This window comes from Pteropus alecto, unplaced genomic scaffold, assembly GCF_000325575.1.
Source record: "Pteropus alecto unplaced genomic scaffold, ASM32557v1 scaffold8, whole genome shotgun sequence".
Lineage (NCBI taxonomy): Eukaryota > Metazoa > Chordata > Mammalia > Chiroptera > Pteropodidae > Pteropus > Pteropus alecto.
This window is the reverse complement of record NW_006494609.1, coordinates 3,213,765-3,227,153: the sequence shown is the minus strand read 5'-3', so window position 1 is coordinate 3,227,153 and position 13,389 is coordinate 3,213,765. Positions and strand designations below refer to the sequence as shown.

The 13,389-nt window shown below is 36.8% G+C and overlaps 1 protein-coding gene across 1 annotated transcript in view; it reads left to right on the top strand.

Moving 5' to 3' along the window:
- The window catches only part of NEK9 (NIMA related kinase 9), a 33,397-nt gene that overhangs the window by 5,304 nt on the left and 14,704 nt on the right, over positions 1-13,389 (top strand). The window contains exons 5-14 of the mRNA XM_006925456.3: positions 1,096-1,201; positions 2,623-2,754; positions 4,280-4,390; positions 5,187-5,251; positions 7,479-7,529; positions 7,989-8,181; positions 9,845-9,989; positions 10,591-10,791; positions 10,981-11,027; positions 12,174-12,364. Of these exons, the coding sequence (XP_006925518.1) occupies positions 1,096-1,201; positions 2,623-2,754; positions 4,280-4,390; positions 5,187-5,251; positions 7,479-7,529; positions 7,989-8,181; positions 9,845-9,989; positions 10,591-10,791; positions 10,981-11,027; positions 12,174-12,364 (1,242 nt within the window). The remainder of the gene's footprint in view (positions 1-1,095; positions 1,202-2,622; positions 2,755-4,279; positions 4,391-5,186; positions 5,252-7,478; positions 7,530-7,988; positions 8,182-9,844; positions 9,990-10,590; positions 10,792-10,980; positions 11,028-12,173; positions 12,365-13,389) is intronic.

Below are 13,389 nucleotides of genomic sequence, written 5' to 3'. Positions count from 1 at the left end.
AGGGGTGTTATCTTTATTTCCCGAAGTTAAACCGTGTTTGTGATTTAGGAAGAATTTCCTCAATAACTAAGTACTGCTCAGTCATTTCTTTAAGAGATATTTTAGAGTTAATTTCATTAATTCATCAGTAAAGCTTAGAGGACACTATGAGAAATGATATAAGATTGGTCAGAATTCACAGTAAATGTTTTCTCTAAGCAATAATACTCAATTCACAAGTGTTTTTCACTATAATTCTTTTAATTTAAATAAAAGCCTATTTATTTTGCATAATTAATTATACAGTTTTACTTGATCTTTGGAGAGAAAAACAGCTCTCTATTCATTTCTAGTTATAGGAAAGAATTATTATGAACATTTCTGCATCATTATACCCTTCTTGACCATTGCTCGTGATTAATGTTAATACACCAATTTTTTTGTTGGTTTATTAATTGTTAGCATATATTTCTTGATAGCTATTAAATGGCTACTGTTACATATTGTTATCTTTTCAAAAGTTACGAAGAATATTGTTCAGGTTTTTTCACATCTTTCGATAGAGAAGCCAGAATGTGAACCAGGTAGTTTATTTGTTTTACATATGATCAATTCATATTCAGAAAAATAGCCAGTGAATTTATTTAGGTAATCTACACAGCCTAATCATGTTGCTGCCGAGACATGTAGCCTCTTCTCTTGCCATAACAAATTTTAAACTTTGACACCAAATGTTGAAATTTCCTTAATATCTCTTAGTTCAAGGCATAAGTGGTCACTGAAGAGGCAGTGCACCTTATAGGAATTAGGATTACCTGTGGCACCATTGTTTTATCTGACCCTCTCAACTTTTCCTAATGGCTTCAGTGGTATGGGAGGCATACCTATGCTCTGAAGCCCTGGAGGATAAAGTTAATTCTCTGCCTCCACTCTCCCAAGACCCTTTTTCAATGTTAAAGTGCGTGTGACAGTGATGACCATTCTTTGGGATCCAATAACAGTCTAAGCAGTGGTGACACACTCATTTTTATTCTCTGCTAATCCTGGGTGCAGTGGGGGATGAGATAAAGTAATTGGCTATATGGGCTTACTCTGCAGGATCTTTTTTTTTTCCAGAGATATAAAGACATTAAATATTTTTCTGACCAAGGCAAACCTGATAAAACTTGGAGATTATGGCCTAGCAAAGAAACTTAATTCTGAGTATTCCATGGCTGAGACAGTAAGTATGTGTTGCCCTTGTCTTATTTTCATTTCCTTTTCCTTTCCAGCACCATGAAATATAACTATACTCCCTAAATCTTGCACCCTTTCTCAGTATTCTTGCAAGTTCTCCATACTTACAAACCAAGTTGCCAGGAGCTTTTTTCCTTGGGCTCAGTAACAGTCCTTTATATGCTTAGGTGTTCGTTTACGAGTCATCGTCCACATTGCAGCTCTGACCTCATAGCCCTTTCTAGCACTGATTAGAGACTTTTCTAAAAAGCAACAAAATGCTTCACCTTATTTTCCAGCCTAGGATCTTTAGTTGATTTCACTTTATCTCTTATTTAATATTTGAGCATGAGATATTAGACATCTCTTTCTCTGTTTCCTTTGAATTTTTCTGGTGCAGAAGCCCTGTATTACAAATAAAGGCTGATGCCCAGCGAATTATCTGGTCTTTAATATCATACACAGTTTAAACTGTGGAGGTCCTTTCTCACCTGTTCATAAGAAAGCCTGTTGATAAACAGACGTAAGTTAATCTTTAAAGACAGTGATTTAATCCTTTTAGGAATTATAAAACCCAATTATTATTCTTATGGTTTCACAATTCTCTGTCCTTAAAAGAACTTTAAAATATAAGTTAATAAAATTAATTTTGTTCTGATGATGTTTTCTGATAATATTGAGCTCCTGTAGAATCAGTCTGGTCTTTTTACAGATTTTTCTCATGAAGAATAATAATCTGACAAAACCAAGATTTGATTTTTCTTAGCCAGTTAAATGCAAAGACGGAGTGATGTGAAAATTTATAAATGCCGTGTAAGCCATCTGAAAATTTCTTCGCTGATTAAAGATGGCTGTCAGTTTTATTAGAACTTCTGGGGCACTCATTATCTCTCATCTTGGGAGAGAGATGACCTCCATTCAAGACATTTTTGAAGAAATGTTTTTCAAACTTGAAAGAAATTCACTAGCTGTGTTAGTATTACAAATGTTAAATTGAGCCATTTAAAAAGTTTCATTACTATGCATTTCAGTTAGAACTTTTATTCAGTTACTTTTTTCCCCACTTCCAGTTTTTTGGTTTTTTTTCCCTTGATGAACTTTTACTAAGTATGTCTTTGTGTGAAGTCTTCAGAGGACCTTAAATGCCTGCAGCTTCTGTGATCTAGGAATCAGAGCTGTTGCAGCTCCCAGATTACCACAGTGCCTTTACCACATAGATTATCCCTTTATAATTTGCCCAAGAAAGTTGATATGAATGAGATTCCTTCCCATAGTGTCGTCATCTTATAACAACCATTATGGAATATGCTGATGAATGTTTTATGGTTGTTATCACTAGTTCCTGGGAAATATAATTAAGTTGTTGAACTATTAATATGGTTACCTCAGAAAAGAAGTTTTTCTTTGATTGTTTCCTTTGTTGTACAGCTTGTGGGAACTCCATATTACATGTCTCCAGAGCTCTGCCAAGGAGTAAAATACAATTTCAAGTCTGATATCTGGGCAGTAGGTTGTGTCATTTTTGAACTGCTTACACTAAAGAGAACATTCGATGCTACAGTAAGTTGATGTGTTATCCCTACATTTTCCTTGTAATGATACAGCTTGATTGAGAAAATCAACTTTATTTATTCCTGAGCTTCTGATTTATTGAACAGAAATCAACTGTAGGAAAAAATAACAACTAGTATTCAAGCTTTAGCTTAATAGCATATTATTAAAATTCTATAGATGAGACTTCTGTCCAACTTGAATTTTCCATTGAAATAATCATAATCAAGTAGTTTGAGCACTGTTCTTGAATTTGTTAACTATAATTTTAAAACTGGCTCTAGGATCAACTATGTGATGCTACAGTTTGGATAAGCCATTTCATTTCTTATGCTTTAGCTATGTCATTTTTTTTAAAAAAGCTAAGGCAAATTATGAAATACTCATTAAAATGTTTTGATCTTTTCATGAAAAATTACTCTTATTAAAGATTGCTATTGTTTTATGGATAACAAATCTCTTTAAGTCTTTTTTCTTTTGAAGTAAAGCCCAGTATAAAGCAGTTCTTCTCAAACTTTAATACATATTGGAAATCACCTGGGCATCTTGTTAAAATACAGGCTCTGTTTTAGTAAGTCTGGGGTGGGGCCAATACCTTCCAGATGATGTTGATGCCACTAGACCATGTCATAATTTGAGTAACAAGTGAATGCACATCCAATCTCCTTTACAAACCAGATGTGAGAACTTAGGCAAATCTCTTTATCTCTTTGATCATCTGTTATCTATAACAATGAAAAAATATATATCCCTTTCACAGATAGGCTCTGATAATGTGTATAAAAATGCAAATGTAAGATGATACACATTCATTGGCTTTTTATGAGACCTATTTGTTTATCTGAAGCCTCAAGTTTATTCAGGTGTATCATCTAAGTCTCCTAAATATTATAGTGGAAGGAAAGTGAGTTTTGGTGTCAAACAGACTTTCATTGGAATTATGGCTCCATTTTTTACGATCTGTGTTATTATGGGCAAGCTACTTTACATCTCTGAATTAGTAATGATAATAACCTCCTTGTGCGGTGTTCGCAATGGTTAAAAAAGATCAAATACATAACATGCCTGCCTAGTACATTGTGGTCTCTGAATAAAGGTTATGATAGTGTTATCATAATATTATTCACTACATTGTCTATTGGAGCAGAGTATTAACTGTATAATCTATTAGGAGATATAAATTAGAAGGTAAATTAGTTGGCAAAAGAGGTACTTAGAGCCAAGAAGCATGGCTAACCTTGCTTTCCTTTTTCTTGGGATTCAGTTGAAGGGTCAGATTATAATATACTCTGAGTATTATGCTCTTAGCCACATAGTCATATTTCCATGTTGGCCAGTTGGCTTCATTCCCTCTGATAGCAGCATTGCATCCTTAACCATTTCTTGCTGATGCATACTAATAGTTATAAAAAGAAGTCAGAACTGTTGCCACTTCTTTAAATAATAGTCACAGGCATTTCAGAGCCCCTACTATAGTAGATTATAATGTCATCTTTATAAAACCAAGAACAATGCAATCATCATTTTCTCATAGAATCCACTCAATCTGTGTGTGAAGATTGTACAAGGAATCCGGGCCATGGAAGTTGATTCTAGCCAGTACTCTTTGGAACTGATCCAGATGGTCCATTCGTGCCTTGACCAAGTAAGTGTGACTTACATATTGATTTCAGTTTAGTATTTTCCCTTCCAGCTTTAGTGTTTGGGGTATGATATAGGTGAACCTACACAAAACCACATCCACTTCCCCAGGTAGGAAGTATTTGTGGTTGTACCCAGAAGAATAGGCATTCACAATCAATAATAGTTGTATGCTTCAGCCAACAAATTCTTAATTTTTTCTGCTTTGTTCTTTATTAATTTCTGAAATGATTTTACTATCTAAATTACGCTCCATTTTTTTATGATCAAGATTAACTTTTGTAACTTGATTTTATACAAGTATAGTCAGAGGTAATTTAGAGTTCTTAATGTAAGTATATATATAGTTCTAATATCTCACAGTTTGCCTTGCAGTGTAGCTCTACGTCATTATTAGTCAAATCAATAATAGTTGTATGCTTCAGCCAACAAATTCTGGGGTGGGGGAGGGTGAGGTTACAAGTAAAAAAATGAAGATCTCTGTAGATAAAGCCCAGAAATCTTTATTTGTAACATGCTTATTATGTTCTATATATATATATGTTGAAATTTGAGAGCCACTGCCCTAACTGAACAAGTGAGAGAGGTGCATTTTCATTTAAGTACAAGTGTTGATGGTGATGAGATAAGCATGAAACATGGAATGAGACGTAAGAAATTATGTTTTTTGAGACGAAAGGATAATATACAGTGGTCTTGAATTATTATCCAACAGCCTTCTAGAGGAAGTGAAATGCCTCTTTAGATTCCATTTTGCCCATTCCCTTTAAATTAAAACTAGCCCCATTTGAACTTCTTAGGATCCTGAGCAGAGACCCACTGCAGATGAACTGCTAGATCGACCTCTTCTCAGGAAACGCAGGAGGTAAAATACAAAGATGTCACTCTGTTGTCTTTCTGTAGGTGATTGACTGTTAGAGGCCCGGCCAGAGTACCACAGGAGAGAGTGGTATTTCCTGGCTTGACTGCTCTCGTACTGTTTTCCACCAACATCTCTGCTTTTATCGTTTGGGGATAGCTCCTGACTTTCACCTCCTTAGCCTATGCTATTTTGTTCCAAATGTATACTAATGAGGCTGTAGAGTCCAGTGCTCCCCACATCTATGAGTTTTAATCCCAAATTGGGGCATAGAGTGTGGTAATTAAGAGGAGGGCTTTCGACTCAGACATTTTTAGGTTTGTATCTGAGTTCTGTCATTATCTTTGTCAAGTTATTTAACATGTCTGTTCCTTAGTTTTCTCCTCTATAAAGTGAGGTGAGGTGAGGATTAAAGGAGGTCATGATGAAGTGCTCAGCCCAGGGCCTGGCACAAAGTGCTCAACAGTTGTTGGATAGTAGTGTAGATTTGAAACAGGCCTTTGTTTTTAGTGCATTCCTTTAGATGGTTGGTTAGAGTTGGAGGGGGTCTTCTTCAGATATCTTTTGCCCATTTCTCAAAGTTGAGCTTGATTGATTCCTGACAGGTTATTTCCTGAGATTTATTCTGTTAGTGGGCTTTAGAGATAAGGAGTAAGTCCTTTATCTCTCACTTTCTAGAGAGGCTTCTTAAAAGAAGCCTAACTTAAAAGAAGAGGTGTTCTTTATCCTTCTTAAAAGTTCTAGTCTGTGTTTCATCCTATTATATTGTTTTTGCCTTACTTCCCTTCTTCCTCCCCTACCAGTTCTTTGTTTCTATATCTTCCTAATATTCAGACATTTACTATGCTCTTTTTTAAGTCTTGCCCTTTAGATACATTAAGCATATACAGAATTCCACAATCTTTTCTGTTTGGTTAATACCTTTATTCTGTTGTGTCAGGTTCTTTTCCAGAACAGTGTTTTAGTGCCTAGAATTATGTGTGATATTCCAAATACAGGACCGTGACCTTCCTTTTATGTTCTTTGTATATTCAGGCAGTATCACCCTTTGTGAATCAGTAGGCATATTTACATTTTTTATCTGACTTATTTTCCAACACTATGATCGCTATTTTAACCTCTTATTTAAATATTTTCACGATAATTTTTAATTGCAGCTTTTATTGAGATAATTGTAGATTTACACACAGTACTTTATTAGAACTTTGTACTTTGAGTTTTCCAGATAAAGCAGACACAACAAGTTGTGGAAAATATTCAGGAAACACCAACTCCTATTAAATAGATTAGCAGTTCTAGACCTGGGCTCTCAAGAGCAGCATCTTAGGAGCTTTCAAAAAATATTGATGCCTAAGCACTGCTCTAGGAATTGAGCTATAATTGATTTAATCCTGGACCAGAACATGGGGAGTAAGTAGAGGGAAGGAAGGCTGGAAAGGTAGCTAGAGAATCTTGGTAGCTAGGAATTTGTGCTTAATTAAAAAAATAGTACAGAAGTATTGGATGTTTATGAGAGGGCAGTTCATGTGGTGAGAAGAGTGCCTAAGAGTTATTTAGCAATACTAATATCAGTGTTAAATCAGTATAGGACTGATTAAAGTGGATTGGACGTGTGGTGAGACCAATTAAGAGGTGCTACCATAGTCCAGGTGGGAAGTAAAGCTGCCCCGAACTAAGGCAGTGAGACTGGAAAGGAGAGGTGAGTATGAAGAGCACCATATAGATAGAATCTCTAGAACTTGGATATTGAAAAAAGGAAGAGAAATGAGTCAGAAATGACTGAGGTTTTTAGCCTAGTTAACTGGGAGAATGGGGGCTGGCAGTTATAGAAATAAAGGAGTGTCAGAAAGAAAAGCTGTGTGGGAGAAAGATAATGAGCTGAGATTTAGAGATGTCGAGTTTGGGGACTCACTGGGCAGACTAGGTGGAGATGATAGCAGGTACTTAGAAATGTGCATCACAGGTCCTCAAAGCTCTCTGTTCCAGTGGAACATTTCTCAGAGATAGAAAACAAATGCCACAAACTGCTGGCCCCCTTATATTTAATGAATTGTCTAAAGCCAGGCCTATGTAACTGTTCGAGTTGTACTGAGGTACTTTCCTAAAAGTATTGTAAAGTTGTAGGAAGCATATTGTTTATAGAGGATTAAATCTGTGAAATGCATTAAAGAGACACCAGTGCAATGTAGGAACCTATTATTTTGCTCATATATCTTTGCCTTTCTTTTGGTAGAGAGATGGAGGAAAAAGTCACACTGCTTAATGCACCTACAAAGAGACCAAGGTAATGCTCAAGAGACTCTTGAAAAGTAATGTATATTAAATTACCACCAGGGGATCTTTCTTTGTTGGGTCTGTGCATTGTTTGATCACAGTAATTAGCCTTTGGCATCCTTTCAGAAGCCAACATCTGCTTAAAGGTTAGATAGTCATTTCTGAGAAAAAGAAAGCTATAATTTCATCCTCCTGCTAAAGTGGACATCATTACCATGATGAATGTTGACAAGTTGAAAAGTGTAGGTGTTATGGATCAGACTGGAATCCTATCTGGCCGAGCTGTGATGAAGCCCTGAGGCAGAAATTGCAAAGCCTGCTGTGATAGAGGGTTGAAGTAAGTTGTTGAGAAAGAACATACTTTCTCATACCATAATTGGCAGTTCTTCTCAGGGAGCAGACTGGAAGCATTTTTCTATGGTACAGTTTTTATGTTAAATGTGCCTTTGTTCTGGGGGGTTGTTGGCAGGTCAAGCACTGTGACTGAAGCACCCATTGCTGTGGTAACATCACGAACCAGTGAAGTCTATGTTTGGGGTGGTGGAAAATCCACTCCTCAGAAACTGGATGTCATCAAGAGTGGCTGTAGTGCCCGGCAGGTGTGTGCAGGGAATACCCACTTTGCAGTGGTGACAGTGGAGAAGGAACTGTACACCTGGGTGGTAAGTGAAAGCTAAGTACTTTAGAACAGTGGTGTAAGTGTAATTGATTACAGGCCCAGGATGTCTTAAGTATTTTGTTAGTTCAGCATGTGCTGCGGGAGTGGCAGCATGGGGTAATGGAATGTAAGCTCTTTCAAGAGCAGTGAGTTTGTCTGTTTAGAATTCACTGATGTATGCCCAAAGCCTGATACATATTAGGACTATCATATATGTTTTTTCAATGAATGAATGAATAAGAGGGAAAGAATTAAAAAGGCCCTGGATTTGGACTCTCTCATTTACAGTTTATTTCAGAAAGTTGCTTAACCACTTCGTGTATTACCATGAGGTTCAGAGCAACTAGTATCTATGAAATACCTTTGTAAACAAATGAAGCACTGTGCCATGTCAGGAAAATTCCAAGACTTCATCAGTGATTGAAGTTGGCTAGGTATATCTCAAGTAGGATTTTCCTTTGTTTCCTTCTAGATTCTACCCTGTCTCTCACCTTCTTGAACAGATTGCTTGTATTTGCTGTCTCTTTCTTTATCTCCCACTCGTTTCTCATTCACCTACAATGCAGCTTACTTCCCTGCCATTCGATTGAAACTACTATTGACAAAATGACCTATAAATTGTGAAAATAAGTCAGATACTTTTTATAAGCAAGTCCTTTTTATAAGCAAGTCCTTATATTCCTTGATCTCCTAGAAGCATTGATACAGTTGACCACTCCCTCCTTCTGGAAGCTTTGTCTTCCCTTGGCGTCCATGAGAGCATGTTCTCTTGGCTTTTCTCCTATTTCTTTGGCTGTGCCTTCTCAGGCTCGTTTCCTTTACCCAACCTTGTCTTAGGCCCTTGGTTCTCTCTCTGCCTCCTCTTTCTGAGGGAGCTCATTTTCCCACTAATTTTGGATGACTTCTCCATGAGGACAGGCTTTATCCCCAGTGTGTGATAGAGCAGACAGATTCAGCTATTGATCTTTGAAAGAATGAACGAATGATTTGGCCTCTATTGTAGAGTATTAACTTGTTATTTCCTAAAACACTACTGCTTAAAGAACTAGCCTTGGGTGTTTTGCCACAGGTGAAGTTAAGAGGTGGAGGTAGAGAAATTAGTGCCTTAAAAAAAAAGTTTATATAAAGACTTACAGTTGAGTTATTAAATGAAAAGAATTACTTATCTTTATAAAATTGTTGAAAAGTCACTTAGGATTATTCTCAGTGCTGTATAGCAGCCTCTTTGATGTAGCCAGATTCTTTATAAATGTTCTATATATCAAGGAAACTGACAAAAATTTGTAAACTTCTAGTAAGGATTTACAAGAGGCTATATTCCTACAGAAAATAAATTAGACTATATAAAGAATTTTTTTTCACCATTACCTATAATTAAATATATAGTTTACCTTAGACTTAAAGGAGAAAGACAAAATTGAGAATGTATCCTTATTTTAAGGCATAGTGGATATCAATCTGGATATTTTTCAAATCTTTACCTGCTGGCAGGAGTTTTATACTACCTACCATTAGAAGGTTTAATCTCCTTGCTAATTTTTTTTTTTTTTTCATTTCTAAATCTCCAGCTGATTTTTTTCCAACTGTTTTTCTTAATAAGAAGTTATATTGAAAATTCGCTTTTGGCATGAGAAGTTAAACCTTCACAAGACCTCTTTATTTCACAGAACATGCAAGGGGGCACTAAACTCCATGGTCAGCTGGGCCATGGAGACAAAGCCTCCTACCGACAGCCAAAGCATGTGGAAAAGTTGCAAGGCAAAGCTATCCGCCAGGTGTCATGTGGTGATGATTTTACTGTCTGTGTGACAGGTAAGTCATCAGCAGAAAACACCCAAGTATACTTAATGCTGTGCAGTTTTAGTTGGGATTTTACAACCAAAGACAGTGAGCAAATATATACATTAATAACTACATGCCCAATTTGCTATAGTATTTGGGGTTTGATGAGCAAGGAGCAGACAAGTGGATAAGAGAGAAGTGGGATCAGGAGAAATATGTTGTATATGGCCTAGATGTAGCAAAAAATAACCTCACCACCTAGTCAGGTGTGGATAACACTAAATCAAGAATCAAGAGCTAAAATTTAGTTTTGTTCTTGCTGTTACTCACTTTATGATTCCTTGGTACTTCTCTTTTTCTCTAAAAGTGGAGATGGCCCCAGTAAAATTATAAGCTTTTCTAACATGCTAATACTACCACTCTTTAAAAACAAAAAAACAAAAAACTGTTATTGTAACAGTACATGCAACCCCCTAAATGCAAACAACATGCAGATCATCTTTCAGATTTCTCTGATGTAATCATCTCATACGAGATCATTGGCTGGGGTAGTCTTCATTCCAGCCCTGCCCAGCTTTCCAATTGGACAAAATAAGTCATTCTTTTGATGGGTTCTGCTTTTCTTTTGCAGATGAAGGTCAGCTCTATGCCTTTGGATCTGATTATTATGGCTGCATGGGGGTGGCTAAGGTTGCTGGCCCCGAAGTACTAGAACCCATGCAGCTGAACTTCTTCCTGAACAATCCAGTGGAGCAGGTCTCCTGTGGGGATAATCATGTGGTTGTTTTGACACGAAACAAAGAAGTCTACTCTTGGGGCTGTGGGGAATATGGTAGGTGTGGCCTTGCCTCTGTCCACTTATTCCTAGGCATACAACCTGACTTGAAACGTCTGTGCATCAAAACACGTCATGCAGCCTCTACTTGAGAAGTGTTAATTCAGTAAAAAAAATCTTATAGAATGTTTTCCTTGGGAAGGAGTCCATCATTTTAATGATTTTTTTTTTTTATGTGTGTCTCAGGACGACTGGGTTTGGATTCAGAAGAGGATTATTATACACCACAAAAGGTAAAATCAGAGGCAGCTTCTTCCTAAAGCTTGTCTAGGTCACACAGTCACAAGTCCTCTTTCCTTGACTCCTCATATCAAGGTGTTTTATTTCTGAAATATTTCCTATCTGGGACACTGACAATCCAGGATTCCTGATTTAGCACTGTGCAGTCTTGTCATCTGACTAAATCATGAGAAAGAGGATACATCCACTGTGGACACTCGGGAGTCACATCTTAACTCAGGAATTAGAGCTAAAATCGTCTTGTACAGTGAAAAAGTCACATTGAGCTAAATACACCCTGGAAAATTCCTTGGAAAGATATTGGCAAGTAATGTATTGTCTCTTAACCCAACACAGTCATTTTCCCCTTCTATTCCACAATTGAACACTAGATGAAATAGTTATTTTTATTTAGCACTGCACTAGCTGACACAGGAGCTGAAACCAGCCGAGGGAAGAGCACAGTCACATATCTCTTACATCCACCCTTGTGCACAAGCTCGCCCACTCGAAGGTTGACCATAATCTACTATACCATTCACTAGAACGTTTATATTTTTAAAATTAACTTACCTATTTGTGGGACTATTCTCAATGTGATTCCCAGCTATTCCTCTTCTCCTGAAAAGGCTATACTAGAAATTTTGATGTTTAAGTTTTCAGACATCCATCATGTCCACCCACTGTTCTCTATCCCTGTCTAGTTAGCTGCAAAGGGATGTGAGCCTTTGGAAGTCCTGGCTGGTACCTCAGTGTTCTTATCTCCTCACCTATAATATGACCAGACTGGGACCCCACAGGGCCACTGAGTTTCTTTTATAACTGTCCTGGGGTTTTCTGCTTCAGAGGACAAAATGGGCAATGGGGAATGAAGTTTCTCCTTTCCCAATGTCACCTGAGAAGTTCTAAGTAAGACCTATTGCTAAAACAAACTTTGGGGTTATCCATTTAGCTGACGTGGAACTACCTTCTGTTACTTTATTATAAAACTTGAGCTCCTTATTGAAAACAGTAGCCTCTAAGCTGCAGTGCATATCTGAATAGAACAACCTTTACTTCCCTATTGTCATTCTGCTAAATGTAGGACATCACTTTTGAAAGAATCTGAAGGTTTTTTCCTAATATAAGTTATATCTAGGGGATTTTTTTTTTTCTCACAGGTGGAGGTTCCCAAGGCCTTGATTATTGTTGCAGTTCAATGTGGCTGTGATGGGACATTTCTGCTGACCCAGTCGGGCAAAGTGCTGGCCTGTGGACTCAATGAGTTCAACAAACTGGGTCTGAATCAGTGCATGTCTGGAATCATCAACCACGAAGTGGGTACCTCCTTTGGTGTCCTAACCACATTATCAGAATTTCTTTGGGAATGCTGTTGTTATTGGTTAGTGACCATGGAATTTGACTTAAGAATAAAGTGAGGATCTCATTATGTTCAGCAAAAGAAGCCAGCCACAAAAGAATACATACTATATAATTCAAATAGTATGAATTTTAAGAACAGGCAAAATTAACTTATGATAGAAGTTAAAATAGTGGTTACTTCTGGGAGGAGGGGCATGGGTATTAACAGAAGAGGTGGGAGAGGGATGGGTTCTAGGATGGTGGGAATGGTCTGTATCTTGATCTGGTGGTGGCTTTACATTTATAGGCATACAGAAAAATCAACCTATATAATATTTTATAGTATGATATACCTTAAAAAAAATTTGATTACAAAGAATCATGAAGGATTCAGGTTCTACCTTATCACCGAAATAGGTGCAAGAAAATCAACATTATGAAAACAAATATATTTCCAAGCATCACTGCCCTGGAGAGTTTTTTTATATTTATTACTCCCAAATCACTAATCCTGTACAGGTTTATTAAATATAATTACCACTCACCTCCTTCAAGAATGTCATGAAATTCACTACTGATATTAAGTCTTAGTCTCCTCTTTGTATTAGTATGATGAGTTTTTATCATTTTCTAAAGAATTAAATTAAGAGACAGCTCCACACACACACAAAAAAAGCTCATTGCACCTGACAAAATTAACAATAATTAAGGATTTTTAAAGCAATCTCTGACGCAGTGGTTCTCAAATAGGAGAGTACAGATTTGGGGCAAGTCTAGAGATGTGTCTTTGTGGTTCGAAAAGATATTAGTGCCCTCTGATCTGTGGTTTCACTTCCCAAGGTTTTGGTTTCCCACAGTCAACCACAGTCCAAAAATATTAAATGAAAAATTCCAGAAATAAACAATATATAAATTTTAAATTGCACACTGTTCTGAGTAGCATGATGAAATCTCGAGTTTTCCTGCAATTGGCTTGAAAGGCTTTTTGGTCATTATAACAACATTCTCAGCCTGTTTACTCCTTGATTTTTATCT